The sequence below is a fragment of the Helianthus annuus genome, chromosome 11 (genome assembly GCF_002127325.2).
Source record: "Helianthus annuus cultivar XRQ/B chromosome 11, HanXRQr2.0-SUNRISE, whole genome shotgun sequence".
In the NCBI taxonomy this organism is placed as follows: domain Eukaryota; kingdom Viridiplantae; phylum Streptophyta; class Magnoliopsida; order Asterales; family Asteraceae; genus Helianthus; species Helianthus annuus.
In genome coordinates this window covers 187,127,955-187,141,312 of record NC_035443.2, presented here as the reverse complement: position 1 = coordinate 187,141,312, position 13,358 = coordinate 187,127,955, and the positions used below count along the sequence as shown (strand labels likewise).

Below are 13,358 nucleotides of genomic sequence, written 5' to 3'. Positions count from 1 at the left end.
AGTCATGACCATTACCTCCTAAGAAACCATCAGTACGAGTACACATGACAAATAAAACACATCATGAAATTAACAGGGTTGTCTGAGAGTTTTAATTGCACAAATAAATTCCTACAACAAAAATATGAAGTTGATACTTGTTTTAAAAAAACAACAAGAAAGTTAATTATCAATATAAACAAGTACATAAAGAACTACAGAAGCATCAACATGACATTCACTTATACAAACAGATTAACTTATATGCAAAAAAGTCCAACAGAAACCACCCAGCCTGTTTAAACTTAACCTATATAAACATGACTAGTTTCATGCGAACCGCTGTCCAGCCAACCCCACCTAATACAACAACCAAAAGAACGTGCAACTTAGCCTCCTTTTCATATCTGTGCATTTGTTTCTGACATATTTGGCCAAGAAGGTGTAGCAGCCTTCCTAAGAGTCTGACTTTCCTGTACCCACATATCACCGGCTTAAGACTCCACTTGATAAATCAATATTAAAAATTTAAAACATAGCAAACTTACAACAATCAGGATCAGCTGGGTCATCCGTTTGGTCATGTAACATATTTTCCTTGTTATGAATTTCAAAATTTTCAGATTTGTCAGTCATGTTCATATTGTTCAATTCATTGGAAAGCTCAACTACTTGTGTCTCAATTACCGAAGCATGACTCTTCTCCTCCACATAATCAGATTTTACCTCTGAATTCAACTGGGACATTGAGAACGACAAATGAATATTAAAATTGTGGTTAGAGAATAGCAGCCCCCGGGGATGCTACATCGATCAGGGCATTAATAACTTCATCAATAGTTAAGGGAAAAGAGTAATTTTAAAGAGAAGCTTTGACAACTTCATCAATAGTTAAGAACGGGCTTAGGACAAGAACACTAGAAGTTAAAAATTGAAGGGTGTTTTTTCAATATAAACGTAATGATTTGAGTACAAATACTATGGTACATATGAATACTATTAACAAGCATTTTGCATGTGTATAAAAAAGATTAATGTTTTGGAACATTGACTTACTTGAAATGATAATGCTTTCTCAAGTTCCTTAACAACAACTTTCGTTGTAGGACGTTGACCTTGAGTTTCTGCCACACATTGATATGCAATTTTCATGAATGTGTGTAAAGACTCCTTGTTGGGTCCTCTCTTTAGGACAAAATTGCATTCACTGGTTTCTTCCTTTAGTATAGGATCTATCATGTCCTCTAGAGTTCCTGTGCAAAAGCTTTGTCTTGCCACGGGGCCCAACCCTCTAACATTCTCCTTCGTGTAAATTGGGTCACTGGCTCTCCTCCCACATAGAATTTCAAGCAAAACTATTCCAAAACTATATACATCTGATTCTCTTTTTAACTTACGAGTCTTCTCATACTCTGAATCTATGTAGGCCGATCTGCCACGCCACTCGATATAGACAGCTTCGTCTTCTTCATTTGGAGGCAAGAATACACAGGTTCCAAACCCATCAATCTTTGCCCTCCCGTTCTCGTCCAACCCAATGTTGTAGGGACATATATCACGGTGTATTATCATCTTTTGGTCTTCCATCCCAGAGTGAAGGTGCTCCAATGCGTTCGCAACATCAATGCAGATTTTCAAACGCTTCTCCCATGTCAAAATACGCATATCATTGTCGTTTCCCAAATAATTCCAAAGGTATCCATTAGACACATTCTCAGTGACAAGGATCATCTCAGAATCTTCAATACAGAATCCAATTAAAGTGACTATGTTCAGATGCTCAACACTTGAAAGCATCTCAATTTCTGTAAAAAGCTCTTCTTCTCCAAAACACTGATTTCCAGAAGGGTACCGTTTTATAACCACAATGTCGTGTCCCTTGGGATGTTCTCCTATGTTCTTCCCCTTTTCAGATGAAGGATTTTCTTTATCAAAACAATGGAGCTCTGCTCTGTACAAAGTACATTCGCCATCCATAGATGCAATTGTGTATGTCTCTGAGAAATTATTGGTTGCTAATTTAATATCACCAAGACGAATCTTCAAGTGTCCCAACTTGTTTTCCTGCAAATATGTGACAAAGGAAAAAAGAGAGTTACAAAACTGAATATAAAGAGGGCATTCGAATATAATTAGGTTCCTTTTAGAAATAATAAAGAGGACATTCGAATCTATTGACCGCTAGCCACTACTACAATTATACAAGGCAAATTGTTGCAACCCAGTGCTGCTATCTGATTAAATTGTAGTGAGTCTGGCGCCGACCCCTGATTCCCTTTTCCCCTTGTTTCCCGTGCCCTATTTTTCCATCAAGACATCACAGCTGGGCCTTAGCAGATGGCCCAACTCGTTTTACCAAACCCATAAACTTTTTATAGTTACCCAGTTTGTAAATAACACCCAAACACAAATTAAAATTATGTATAGCAAGATATATAAAAAGGATCTGAATCATGTGTTTTAGTAAAGTTTAATTAATTTAAAATTTCCATTGCATATACTAGCCTTGATAATAAATTTGCAAGACCCAACCATGCATCATCAGTGCGGGAAGTACCCTCCTGATCCCTCTCACCCTTAAAGTGCGGGAAGTACCCTCCTGATCCCTCTCACCCTTAAACAACTGGTCTGGATGTTTTTGTCTCCTCTTGAATAATAATAAAAAATGGTGTTCATAAACCCAACAGTGATTTGCTTAGATATTTAAGAATCTTGGCATTTTTTAAAAACCAATCGTTAAGGTTTTCTCCAACAATAGGCATCAATATGCAACATGCGCTTTTTAAGAACACCAAAGCCTTAGAATAATTTTTTTTTGTTTTTCTAATTCAAACTAAAAGAAATGATAACCAAAAGAAAAATTACACCAGAAACAAACATTCAAAGGTTACAGCTGAGTATAGATAGAAGACTAAAATTAAAATTTAAGCACACCTGTTAGTAACTCTAATAATAATAGAAGTGCTATAAAAAAATAATTATCGAAGTAAACTGTTAATAAATTAAATAATTAAAAATACCATGTTTAAATAGATTGAAAGTCAAAAAAGTTAAACATAAAAAAGGTTAATTTTAAAGTATAAATTATTATTACCATGGTGATCAATAAATAAAAAGTTTAAAACCAACCAATGCGTCAACCTAACCACTCAATCTCATTCACTATGAATGGTAAAGGGTCGGTTTTGGTAATCCCAATTTCATACCCGATTATAAATTGTGTCTAATATTTGGTATCATACATGTATACATTACCCGTAGGCTACAAGGTATACCCGCACATATCCTCGTATGGTCATGCGGTAAAAGTTACCCGTTAGGACACCCATTATCCAAAATCCAATCATAAACTCGCCAAATATCGAATTAAAGTATCAAATACTCACACAAACTTCTAACAAAATTTATATTTCTTTAATAATTTTCTGTTTGTAACTTAAAGATATTATTTACTATATTTCTAAATTCATGTATCATATTCTATGACGTAATTGGACGGTATCACTTAATACCATACATGTCCAAACCCGCAAAAAATAAAACTATGCTACCCTTCCTAGATGTTTTGGTTTTATGGTTCAATTTGGATTCTTTTACCATCCTATTTTGACTTACTTTCAAATAGAATAGGAAGTAAAGATACAGAAACAAAGGAAAATTACCATCCAAGAACGATGAATGCCAAAAAATAGATAATAAAATAGAAAAAGGGTCTTACAATATTTTCACGACGCAACTGAAGTTCCAATGCATTCTCAAGTTTAACCACAATATGGTGCATATCTGGGCGGTGTGCTCGATCATCACTTAAGCAAGAATATGCTACCTGTGAGTATATAAGGAGTGATTGCAGAGACAATATTTGATTTAATAGATGAGGATGGATTTGTTAGAATTATAAACTTAGTTATACTTATTTTAGTTATGTAATTATCGATAAGTGAACATGTTAGATATGATAAGTTAATTATATGTAATAAGCGGGTGTTTAGCGGGAACCGAATTTCAAATAACTGCTACAGCAGTTACCCGCCAAAACACAACCGCCATATCTTATGGTATTTATGTAGACTGCCGGCAAATGTTGTTGGCATCAAGACAATTTCCGTTAATCAAATTGTCCACTTTTATCCTTTCTTTCGAATCACACTGCATTCCCTGCATCAACCATGTCTGCAAATGAAGTTCATATATCCGCTGCACTTACAAGTTCTTATGATCAAGACAAACTTGATTTGGATTTCCAACATAGTGGTATCAGAGCCATGGAAAGACATGATGCAAAGATGAAACCGACCAACACCTTAATGCCCTGCCAACACTGCATCGATGAAAAGAATGAAAGAAAACGACGAACACGACGAGAACGGTTGTGTTATTATTGTCACTTGCCCGGTCATCAGATTTACACTTGTAAATCTAAAGAAAATGATGAGGAATCACAACTCATTCGGCAAGCAATCAACAACGGAATAAGAACCCAGAGAGAAGAAGTTCATTGCCGAGAAGAAATGATAGTTACGGGTACCGACGGCGGACAATGGAAGGATATCTGGTATGTTAATCCAACGTTTTGTCATCATTTTGTGAACAACATAGATGTCTTTAAGAGAGTGAAACACATCATGGGGGTAGAAACACGATCCGGAATGAATAACTTCTTATTCATCCGAGGAGTGGGGATAGCCGAAGTAAAAATGGGGAATGAAACACTAAGCGTTCCTAGTGTTTTCTATTCACCGGACATAAACCGAAATGTTCTAAGTTTAGAACAATTAACGTTACAAGGTTTTACAGTCCGGAGAACCGGTGATACATGCAAAATATTCCCCATGTTCTCATCTCCGGTGATGAACACTAAAAATGAAGTGACGGGGTTAACAAAAGAGGAAGAGTTGGGGATAAAGGAGAAAGAAAGGTTGCAAAACATGTGTGGGATAGATGATGAATTCAAAAACGACTATTTGAATTCATATTTCGAAACCCTCAACGTCTCGGATGAAACCGAGATTGATTGGAATCTAATGATTTTAAAATCATTGGAGTTTCATGAGTTTAATGATTGTAAAGCAGTGATTAGTATGCTAGATGATCGCGAATACGTATTCAAATATAAATATGAACTGAGTAAGAAGTTCGAAGAAATGGTTAAATGGTTTCTAAATGAATACTTGGGAATCACTCATAGACCATTCCCTCCTTGCACCAAAGACAATCATAAGATAGATCTACTGGATCTGTATACATTAGTCGATAAGGATGGAGGATATCGTGAAGTAACAACAGAAAACTTATGGCCAATCATTGCTAAAGATATGGGGTTTGAATACAAAGATGGTGATTTCATTCGTATAGTTTATGCTATGTACTTAGACACCCTAGAATACTACTACAAATTCAAGAAGGTTCAACAGAGAGTGCATGATAAAAGGATGGTGAGTGAAGAGGATGAAGTCTCAAGAGGGGATCTCAAGAAGACAAACAGCCTGGGAGGCGGCCGACATGATGCTGCAGAAGAAGTGCACAATGAAATGGAACCAAAACAAGTAGCGTTTTATGCAGGTGTGAGGGACGACAACTGGAATCAAATGAAGAAACGAAAGAGATTCAATTTCAATCAAGCAAGATGGGCCGTTGAGGAAGCAAACCGAAGCGTGATCAAACAAGCTCATAAGCATAACCAAGTTTAGAGGGGTTATGTTAGAATTATAAACTTAGTTATACTTATTTTAGTTATGTAATTATCGATAAGTGAACATGTTAGATATGATAAGTTAATTATATGTAATAAGCGGGTGTTTAGCGGGAACCGAATTTCAAATAACTGCTACAGCAGTTACCCGCCAAAACACAACCGCCATATCTTATGGTATTTATGTAGACTGCCGGCAAATGTTGTTGGCATCAAGACAATTTCCGTTAATCAAATTGTCCACTTTTATCCTTTCTTTCGAATCACACTGCATTCCCTGCATCAACCATGTCTGCAAATGAAGTTCATATATCTCCGCTGCACTTACAAGTTCTTATGATCAAGACAAACTTGATTTGGATTTCCAACAGGATTATATCAGGCAATGTTCCCTTTTCATAATGATACTTGGCCAACTGAGCTAGAGACATATCAGCCTCGTTCTGAACTAATGCTTTCCTCCCGCACAATGTTTCAAATAAAACAACACCGAATGAGTAGATGTCCGACTTGTGGGTCACACCTCCCGTCTTTTCAATTGCTGGGTCCACACACCCCATTGTGCCAGTGTGTTCACAAGGGCACACCTGATCTTTATAGTTTACGGACTGTTTGATGGAAATTTCAAAACCCGATAGCTTGGCTTCCCAATTCTCATCCAAAAGAATTGTGTCGCTGGTGATGTTACAATGTATAATACCATAATCACATCCCTCGTCATAATGAAGGTAACTCAATGCATGCACTACAAGAATAATCCAATATTAGTGGCGACAGTATTAGCGACGACTTCATATGTGTCGTCGCTAAAGGGTTCAATCGGGGTCAAGGGTTACTGAGCATTTATTGGCCGTTGGATGAAGATCTGATCCAACGATCAGGGTAATGTCTGATAGTTGTCGCCGCTAAAGGGTTTTAAGCGGACAAAACCCTTCATCCCTCCCTTTCCCTCCATTCTATCCTACTATACCCCTTCACCATCGATCCGTCGGTCTCCGCCAGCCGTAATGCGGGGCTTTCGGTGTCTGTGAGCCCGTTCCAAGCTGTGCTCCGTCCACCCCACTCAAATCACCCAAGATTCCGGCCAACTCCACTCAATTCCAAGCACCTCCGGTAACGACCACTGAAATCCGACCACCTCCGGCGACATACACGGTTACGGTTCTTTATATTGTTGTTTATTTTAGTTATATATTTATATTTCTTGATTTTGTGTAGTTTTTGTAGGTCACCTCCACTAAAATGTAACCACTTCCGGTCATCTCCGCTGAAATCCGGCCAACTCTACTGATATCCGGCCACCTCTACTGAAATCCGGTCACCTTCACTGACATTCGATCACCTCCGGTTCGTTCTTTTCAATTTCTCTTTTTATTTACTAATTTTGTGTAGTACAGTATGTATAAGCATGTATATTTGTAGGTTTGTTATTTTTATTTTGTGTTGAACTGTATTTATACATATATGTTTGTAGTTTATTTTTTTCAATTTTGTGTTGAACTGCATGTATATGGGTAGGTTTATGGAAATTGGGGAGTCAAATAGATGGCTAATGGATATTTCTTGTAGTGAAATACATGTAATCGTACTTTATTCAGGGTCGGCTCTGTTAGGAATAATCTTGATCGGGTCATCGGTACGGGTTGGATAATTTGAACGGGTCAAAGTAGCTGATTATATTCAGCTGTCAGTTTGTTTTTAATACGTTTTTTATTAAGTTTAGTTAGAGTTAATGTGATGGGTATATGCAATAACTTTTGTTTTTTAAGCAAATGGCGAAACAATCAATAGAGGGTATATGCAGTAACTTATGGTTTAGGGCAATACATGATATGGACTTTGGAGTTGGTCAGTCAACAGCTGCACTTTCATATAATTTGTTTAGTTTATGTTTGAGGTCAATTCATGGTGCTTATAGCGGTTTGCAATAATTTATAGTTTATGCGAATCAAGTATCCTCGTTGTATGAAAAAAAAATACCCCATTTGTTTGTTGATCCAACATCCACATATTATACAAATTAATATCATTGTTAAGTTATTCATATGTGAAACTAATCAGCTATCAAAGATATTGTGGGAAGTGCCTATTATATTGCACCCGAAGTCTTGAAGAGAAAATACGGACCAGAAGTTGATATATGGAGTATTGGGGTCATGCTATATATTCTTCTGAGGGGAGTTCCGCCTTTCCGGGCAGGTGATAATTTTCATGGTTTCTTGATTCATTAAGCCTAGAAAGATTAGTAATTCAGTGAACTAATAAGAAATACATGTGGTGATACAGAACCTGAGCACAGGATATTCAATGCAATCTTGAAAGGGCACGTCGATTTCACGAGTGATCCGTGGCCTTCCATATCTCATCAGGCCAAAGATCTTGTAAAGAAGATGTTGACTTCAGATCCCAAGCAAAGGTTAACAGCTCATCAAGTTCTTTGTAAGTACTATCTGAAATGGAAATTTATATAGTAATTGAAAAATAAAAATGGTACAGTATGCATATTATGTAATGAGGGAACCCTGTTAAATACCAATGCTTTGATAAATGTTATCTTCAATGTCGTTTTTCTATGTTTATCGGTGCATCCGTGAATTAAAGAATATGGAGAAGCACCCGATACACCACTTGATAACGCGGTCCTTGGAAGGCTAAAACAGTTTAAAGCTATGAATAACTTTAAGAAAGTTGCACTTCGGGTACTTTATAACTGTGGATATAGAGAAAGGAATGCAAGATGCGGAGGTAAACGGTTAATTCATGGTTAAGATACTTTATTATTTTTATATATAAACTTGCTGGTTGTAATTGATTGTTAAAAATGGTTCTGATGATTTTATCATGGCAGGAAGTGGTCTTTTATGAGGAGTGTGAACCAATTATAGATGGTGAACCTGGAGATTTGAGGGTTAGTTTGTCATTATTGATGTCTACTCTTATTATACAACAGATCAAAATGAGTCACTCTTGTGTAACTGCTAACTTAAAATCCAAATAGGCTGGTTTATTTTATTGTTGGCAAATGATGTCTTTTATTGTTGTCAAGGATAGTGAATTAATATCTTGAATCCATAGATGACTTGCAACCCTACTGATCAGGCTATATATGTGTTTATATTATTGACAGGTACAGACACGACAACGGCGACTCTAACATGGGCTTTAGCTTTACTAGTCAAGCACCCCGTGGTCTTAAAAATAGCCCAACAGGAGCTTGAAAACCATGATGGAAGAGATAGGAAAGTTGAAGAGTCAGACATGAACAACTTGTTTTGATTCTTTGTATACTTATGAACGTTTTGGTCCATGAAATTAAATTTTTTTCCTGTTTTTTTACATGAATCCACAGAAGAAAGACTGCATAGCAGTAAATTATTTTATTTTTTTTATTTTTTTTTACTTTAGTGGCCACATATGTCGCCCCTAAAAGTCACAAATGTCGCCGCTAAAAGTCATTCACAATAGCGACGACACACCCTTTTTAGCGACGACAGGTGACCAATAGCGGCCGATCTATAGCGGCGACCCTTTAGCGACGACGTGTCGCCGCTAAAGGGCAATAGCGGCGACAAAAAGGACTTTTAGCGGCGACACTTGTCGTCGCTAAAAGTGCATGTTTCTTGTAGTGATGAGCTAGATCTACACATATCCTCAATCTTTGCTTCCATGTAAGATTCGGGCTATTTATATATTGCCTGAGACTTCCAGTGGCGTCATACGTGGTTATGATGATCTTCTCATCTTTCTCATCAGAGAACCCAATGATAGAGACCAGATTTGTATGCTTGAAATCCGAAAGTACTGAAATTTCGTTCAAAAACTTGAGGTCTCCTTCCACGTGCCTACAATCAAATCTCTGTGCAGCAATCTTCATCTCCTTTCCAGACCACAAGAGCCGTCCTTTATATGTGGTACTAGTTCCATCGTGTTGGATAATGTAATCATCCTGAAAGTTGTTGGTGGCCTTTACTACATCTTCAAGTGGGATTCGTAAGGAAGCGAACATGGTCATTGTTGATGTCATGTTCTGTTATCAAGTATAAATTAGTGTGAAAACAATGGGTTACAATTGAATGAGAAGGTAAGATCTAATAATTTAGGTATGAGCAACACACATACATAGATATATAGGATCTAGCAACCTCCATCCATGACTTTCTATCCTTTTAATTAAGTAACCTTAATTAACTGAATAGATATGAATGATTTTTTTTGGTACTTACTATTTAAAAGGTGCACATAATATATTAAACTCTGTAAGTTTAATACATCTATAGATAAACATTTGCATACCATAGTTATTAGGTTATCAACTATTTTATAAGTATTCGTATAGGCACCATCTCTGATATGGGTCAAACCCCTCTTGCGTTCCCATTGCAACGCACGGTTCGATATATCTAGTTTTTCCATAAAGATCTGAATAATCAGAACATTATAAAATGGAAAACGATAAACTTTATCTAGAATAAATATAGTTTTTAATATGTGTGTGTGTTTATTCTTGTCGTTAAAAGATTTATGGTATAAAAATTATCACTGATAACCATTTATGGTGAACACGAGTTAAAGTTATGGTTCATATTAATGCACTTGAAGGAACCTTATTTCATATAAGTGTGATAACTTACTTGAAATGCCAACGCTTTCTCAAGTTCCATTGAAACCTCTTTGGTTGTCAGCCGTTCTTCTCTTTGAGGGTGTAAGCACCGATAGGCAATTTTTTGGAATGTAGTTAATGATTTTGGCTCCATTTGTTCCCTTATTTGCTTGAACACTACCTCATCATGCTTTCCTTCGTCAAATCTATTTTTAATGAAATCAGGTAGATAGTGACCTTCATGCTTGTGGATTATAAACGTTGATCTCCCGCACAACATCTCAAATAATACTACACCAAATGAATAAATATCGGATTCTATAGTTAGGAATCCTGATTTTCTGTAAACTGGGTCCAAGTATCCCGGCGTGCCACATGCATGATCGATGACATAGTCTGTCTCATGAGTTAATGGACTTATTAAAGAAAGCCCAAAATCAGCAAGTTTCGCTTTCCAATCATGGTTTAGTAATATGTTTGCAGATTTGATGTCTCTATGTATCACCTTTGCTTGTTTTCCACCTCCTCCATGTAAGAAATCCAATGCGCTTGCAACATCAATGCATATATTAAGTCGTTTCACCCACGTAAGAGAAGCAACATTCAAATACTTATCAAGACTTCCTCTGGATGCATACTCATAAATAATGACTTTTTCATCAATTTCATCACAGTAGCCTAGAAGACCAATGACATTCTGGTGCTTATAATCCATAAGAATTTGAAGCTCACTCAAGAATTGTTGTTCCCCTTGACCAAACCTCGTATCCAATCGCTTAGCAACAATGGTTTTAAATCCATCACCATCTTGAAGGTCTCCTTTATAGACTCTCCCAAATCCTCCTCCCCCGATGCAATTGTAATTATTGAAGTTTTGTGTCGCCCGTTTTATGTCTTCAAGTAACATTTTGGGGTTCTCCTTGTTGTTTTTCTGTCAAACATGACACACCAAATAAAAATACACATATCGATACCCATAAATCAGTGATAAAACAGCTAAATTCGTAATATGGTTTTTAAATATTATGGATAACTATATAATGATGATGACAATAATAATTTGGTGATATTAATAAAGAACAATAAATTTAATATGATGATCAGGTTTATGATTGTTTTTTGAACAACGAAAAGGGTTTTTTTAACAAAACAAGGGACAAACCTTAACAGTAACCTAAGGAGGCCAGATTTAGCCCAGGCAAACAGCAAGAAAAGCATCAAGAAGAAAACAAGAACATAACAGGAAATTACAAATCAACATCATTTATATTTTGCAAACTGAAACCATTTCGATTGATCCACAACCTCCAACATGTCAATAAGAAAACATTTATAATATTTTTCTTCGCCTTTCCAACATTAAGAAGGTTGACAGAGTTCAACGCCCCTATGACTGTATTGAAACCCATAGGAATAGGAACTTTGATCCAAGCGTAGACTTGCCACCAAACGGATTAAGCAATAAGGCACCTTGCAAGAACATGATCTGCAATTTCGTCTCAAAACCACCACAAGGACGTAACTGAGATTCCTCGCTTGACTAGCTCCTCTTTGGTTGAGATTTTCAAGCCGCAGCTCGCCACACAAACACATTAACGTTCGGTTCTGCCCAATTGTTCGAGAAAAATACTCTTTCCTATTGAGGATGATCACTGTTAATTGCCATTTATTCCCTAACTTTCTTCACAGAGAACTCGTCTTCATTGTCATCATTCCAAACCCAAACATCAGCTTCCTTTTTAATTCTTTGTTGTTCTAGAATGTTGTGAAGGTCAACTAGCTCTAACATTTCTTCCTAGGATTGGGGTAGTTTCTTCCACCCCAATCCCAAATAACATTTGAGTCAGCATATTTATAGAAATCTTTAATCAGCGCCTTTTTATCTTTCGCCAATTGGAAGATGCTTCAGACACCGTCATATAACCCATCCCCTAACCATCCATCAATCCATAACTTAACCTTTTTTCTCCCTTCCCCAGCCTTGGAAAAGATTTTGGTTGATAATTATACCAAATTCCGCCACCTCCTTCTCTACTCCTATGTTTCTCCCTTATGAACTAAATATGCGCATTACTATGTTTTCTAAAGAAAAAGGGTTGGATTATTATTATTTTGATACCTCCATATAAGAATTTTAGCTAAGTCCTATATCGATAGTCTAAAAGGTAGGAGTGATGAATCCATACAATGTATATAAGGTTGAACGCTAGATGCTTGAAAGCAGAAAGGATTTTTAACAATGTAAACCTAACGTCATCAATGTTTGTGCTTTGATAACTTGAATCTAACATCATCCAGCATTCTACATTTGGTTTTGATATTAATGTGAATCATCACACAGATTACTTCTAGGCATTGAAAATGGGAAGTTAGAACAATGACTTACTTGAAATAATAGTGCTTTCTCAAGTTCCTTGACTACGACTTTCATTGTTGGGCGTTGGTCTTGAGTTTCCGCCACACACTTGTGTGCAATTGTAATAAATGTGTGCAAAGAATCCTTGTTGGGTCCTCTATTTAGAACAAAACCGTTTTCACCAACTTCTTCCTTTATTATAGGATCTATCAACTCTTCTAGTGATCCTATGCTGAAGCTTCGTCTTGCTACATGGGCCAGCCCTATGTCACTCACCTTAAGGTAAATTGAGTCATTAGCTAATCTCCCACAAAGAATCTCAAACAAGACTACTCCAAAAGCATAAACATCTGATTCTCTTTTTACTTTATAAGTATTCTTATATTCTGGATCTACGTAACGTGGTCTGCCAATCCAGTCGAGATAGAGAGCTTTGTCTTCTTGATTTGGAGGCAGGAATACAGACCACCAGAAGTGAACAATCTTTGCCTCCAAATTCTCGTCCAACCCAATGTTGTAACTGCCTATATCACGGTTTATTATCATCTTCTGGTCTTCCATCTCATAGTGAATGTACTTCAATGCGTGTGCAACATCAATGCAGATTTTCAAACGTTTTTCCCAAGTCAAAAGACGCTTGTCTTTGAGGTTTCCCAAATAATGACCAAGGAATTCATTAGAAAAATCTTCAATGACAAGGATCATCTCAGACTCTTCAAAACAAAATCCAA

General features: G+C 36.7%; 1 protein-coding gene and 1 long non-coding RNA gene across 3 annotated transcripts; one reads left to right on the top strand and one right to left on the bottom strand.

Annotated features, from left to right (window-relative positions):
* Positions 1 to 507: 507 nt before the first annotated feature.
* Positions 508 to 4,029, bottom strand: LOC118484226 (probable receptor-like protein kinase At5g59700). Its single transcript, XM_035980227.1, has 5 exons — positions 4,009 to 4,029; positions 3,698 to 3,805; positions 2,537 to 2,626; positions 1,036 to 2,043; positions 508 to 717 (listed from the first exon to the last, which is right to left on the bottom strand). Exons 1-5 carry the CDS (start codon positions 4,027 to 4,029, stop codon positions 508 to 510), a joined length of 1,437 nt encoding a protein of 478 aa, XP_035836120.1.
* A 2,506-nt stretch (positions 4,030 to 6,535) lies between these two features.
* On the top strand, positions 6,536 to 8,104 carry LOC118484347. 2 transcript variants are annotated; one of them, XR_004873394.1, is made up of 4 exons: positions 6,536 to 6,826; positions 6,890 to 7,018; positions 7,733 to 7,870; positions 7,958 to 8,104. It is a non-coding gene; the product is annotated as an uncharacterized LOC118484347 (long non-coding RNA). The 2 variants fall into 2 exon arrangements; XR_004873393.1 differs by having other exon boundaries at positions 6,538 to 6,826; positions 6,899 to 7,018.
* Positions 8,105 to 13,358: the final 5,254 nt, after the last annotated feature.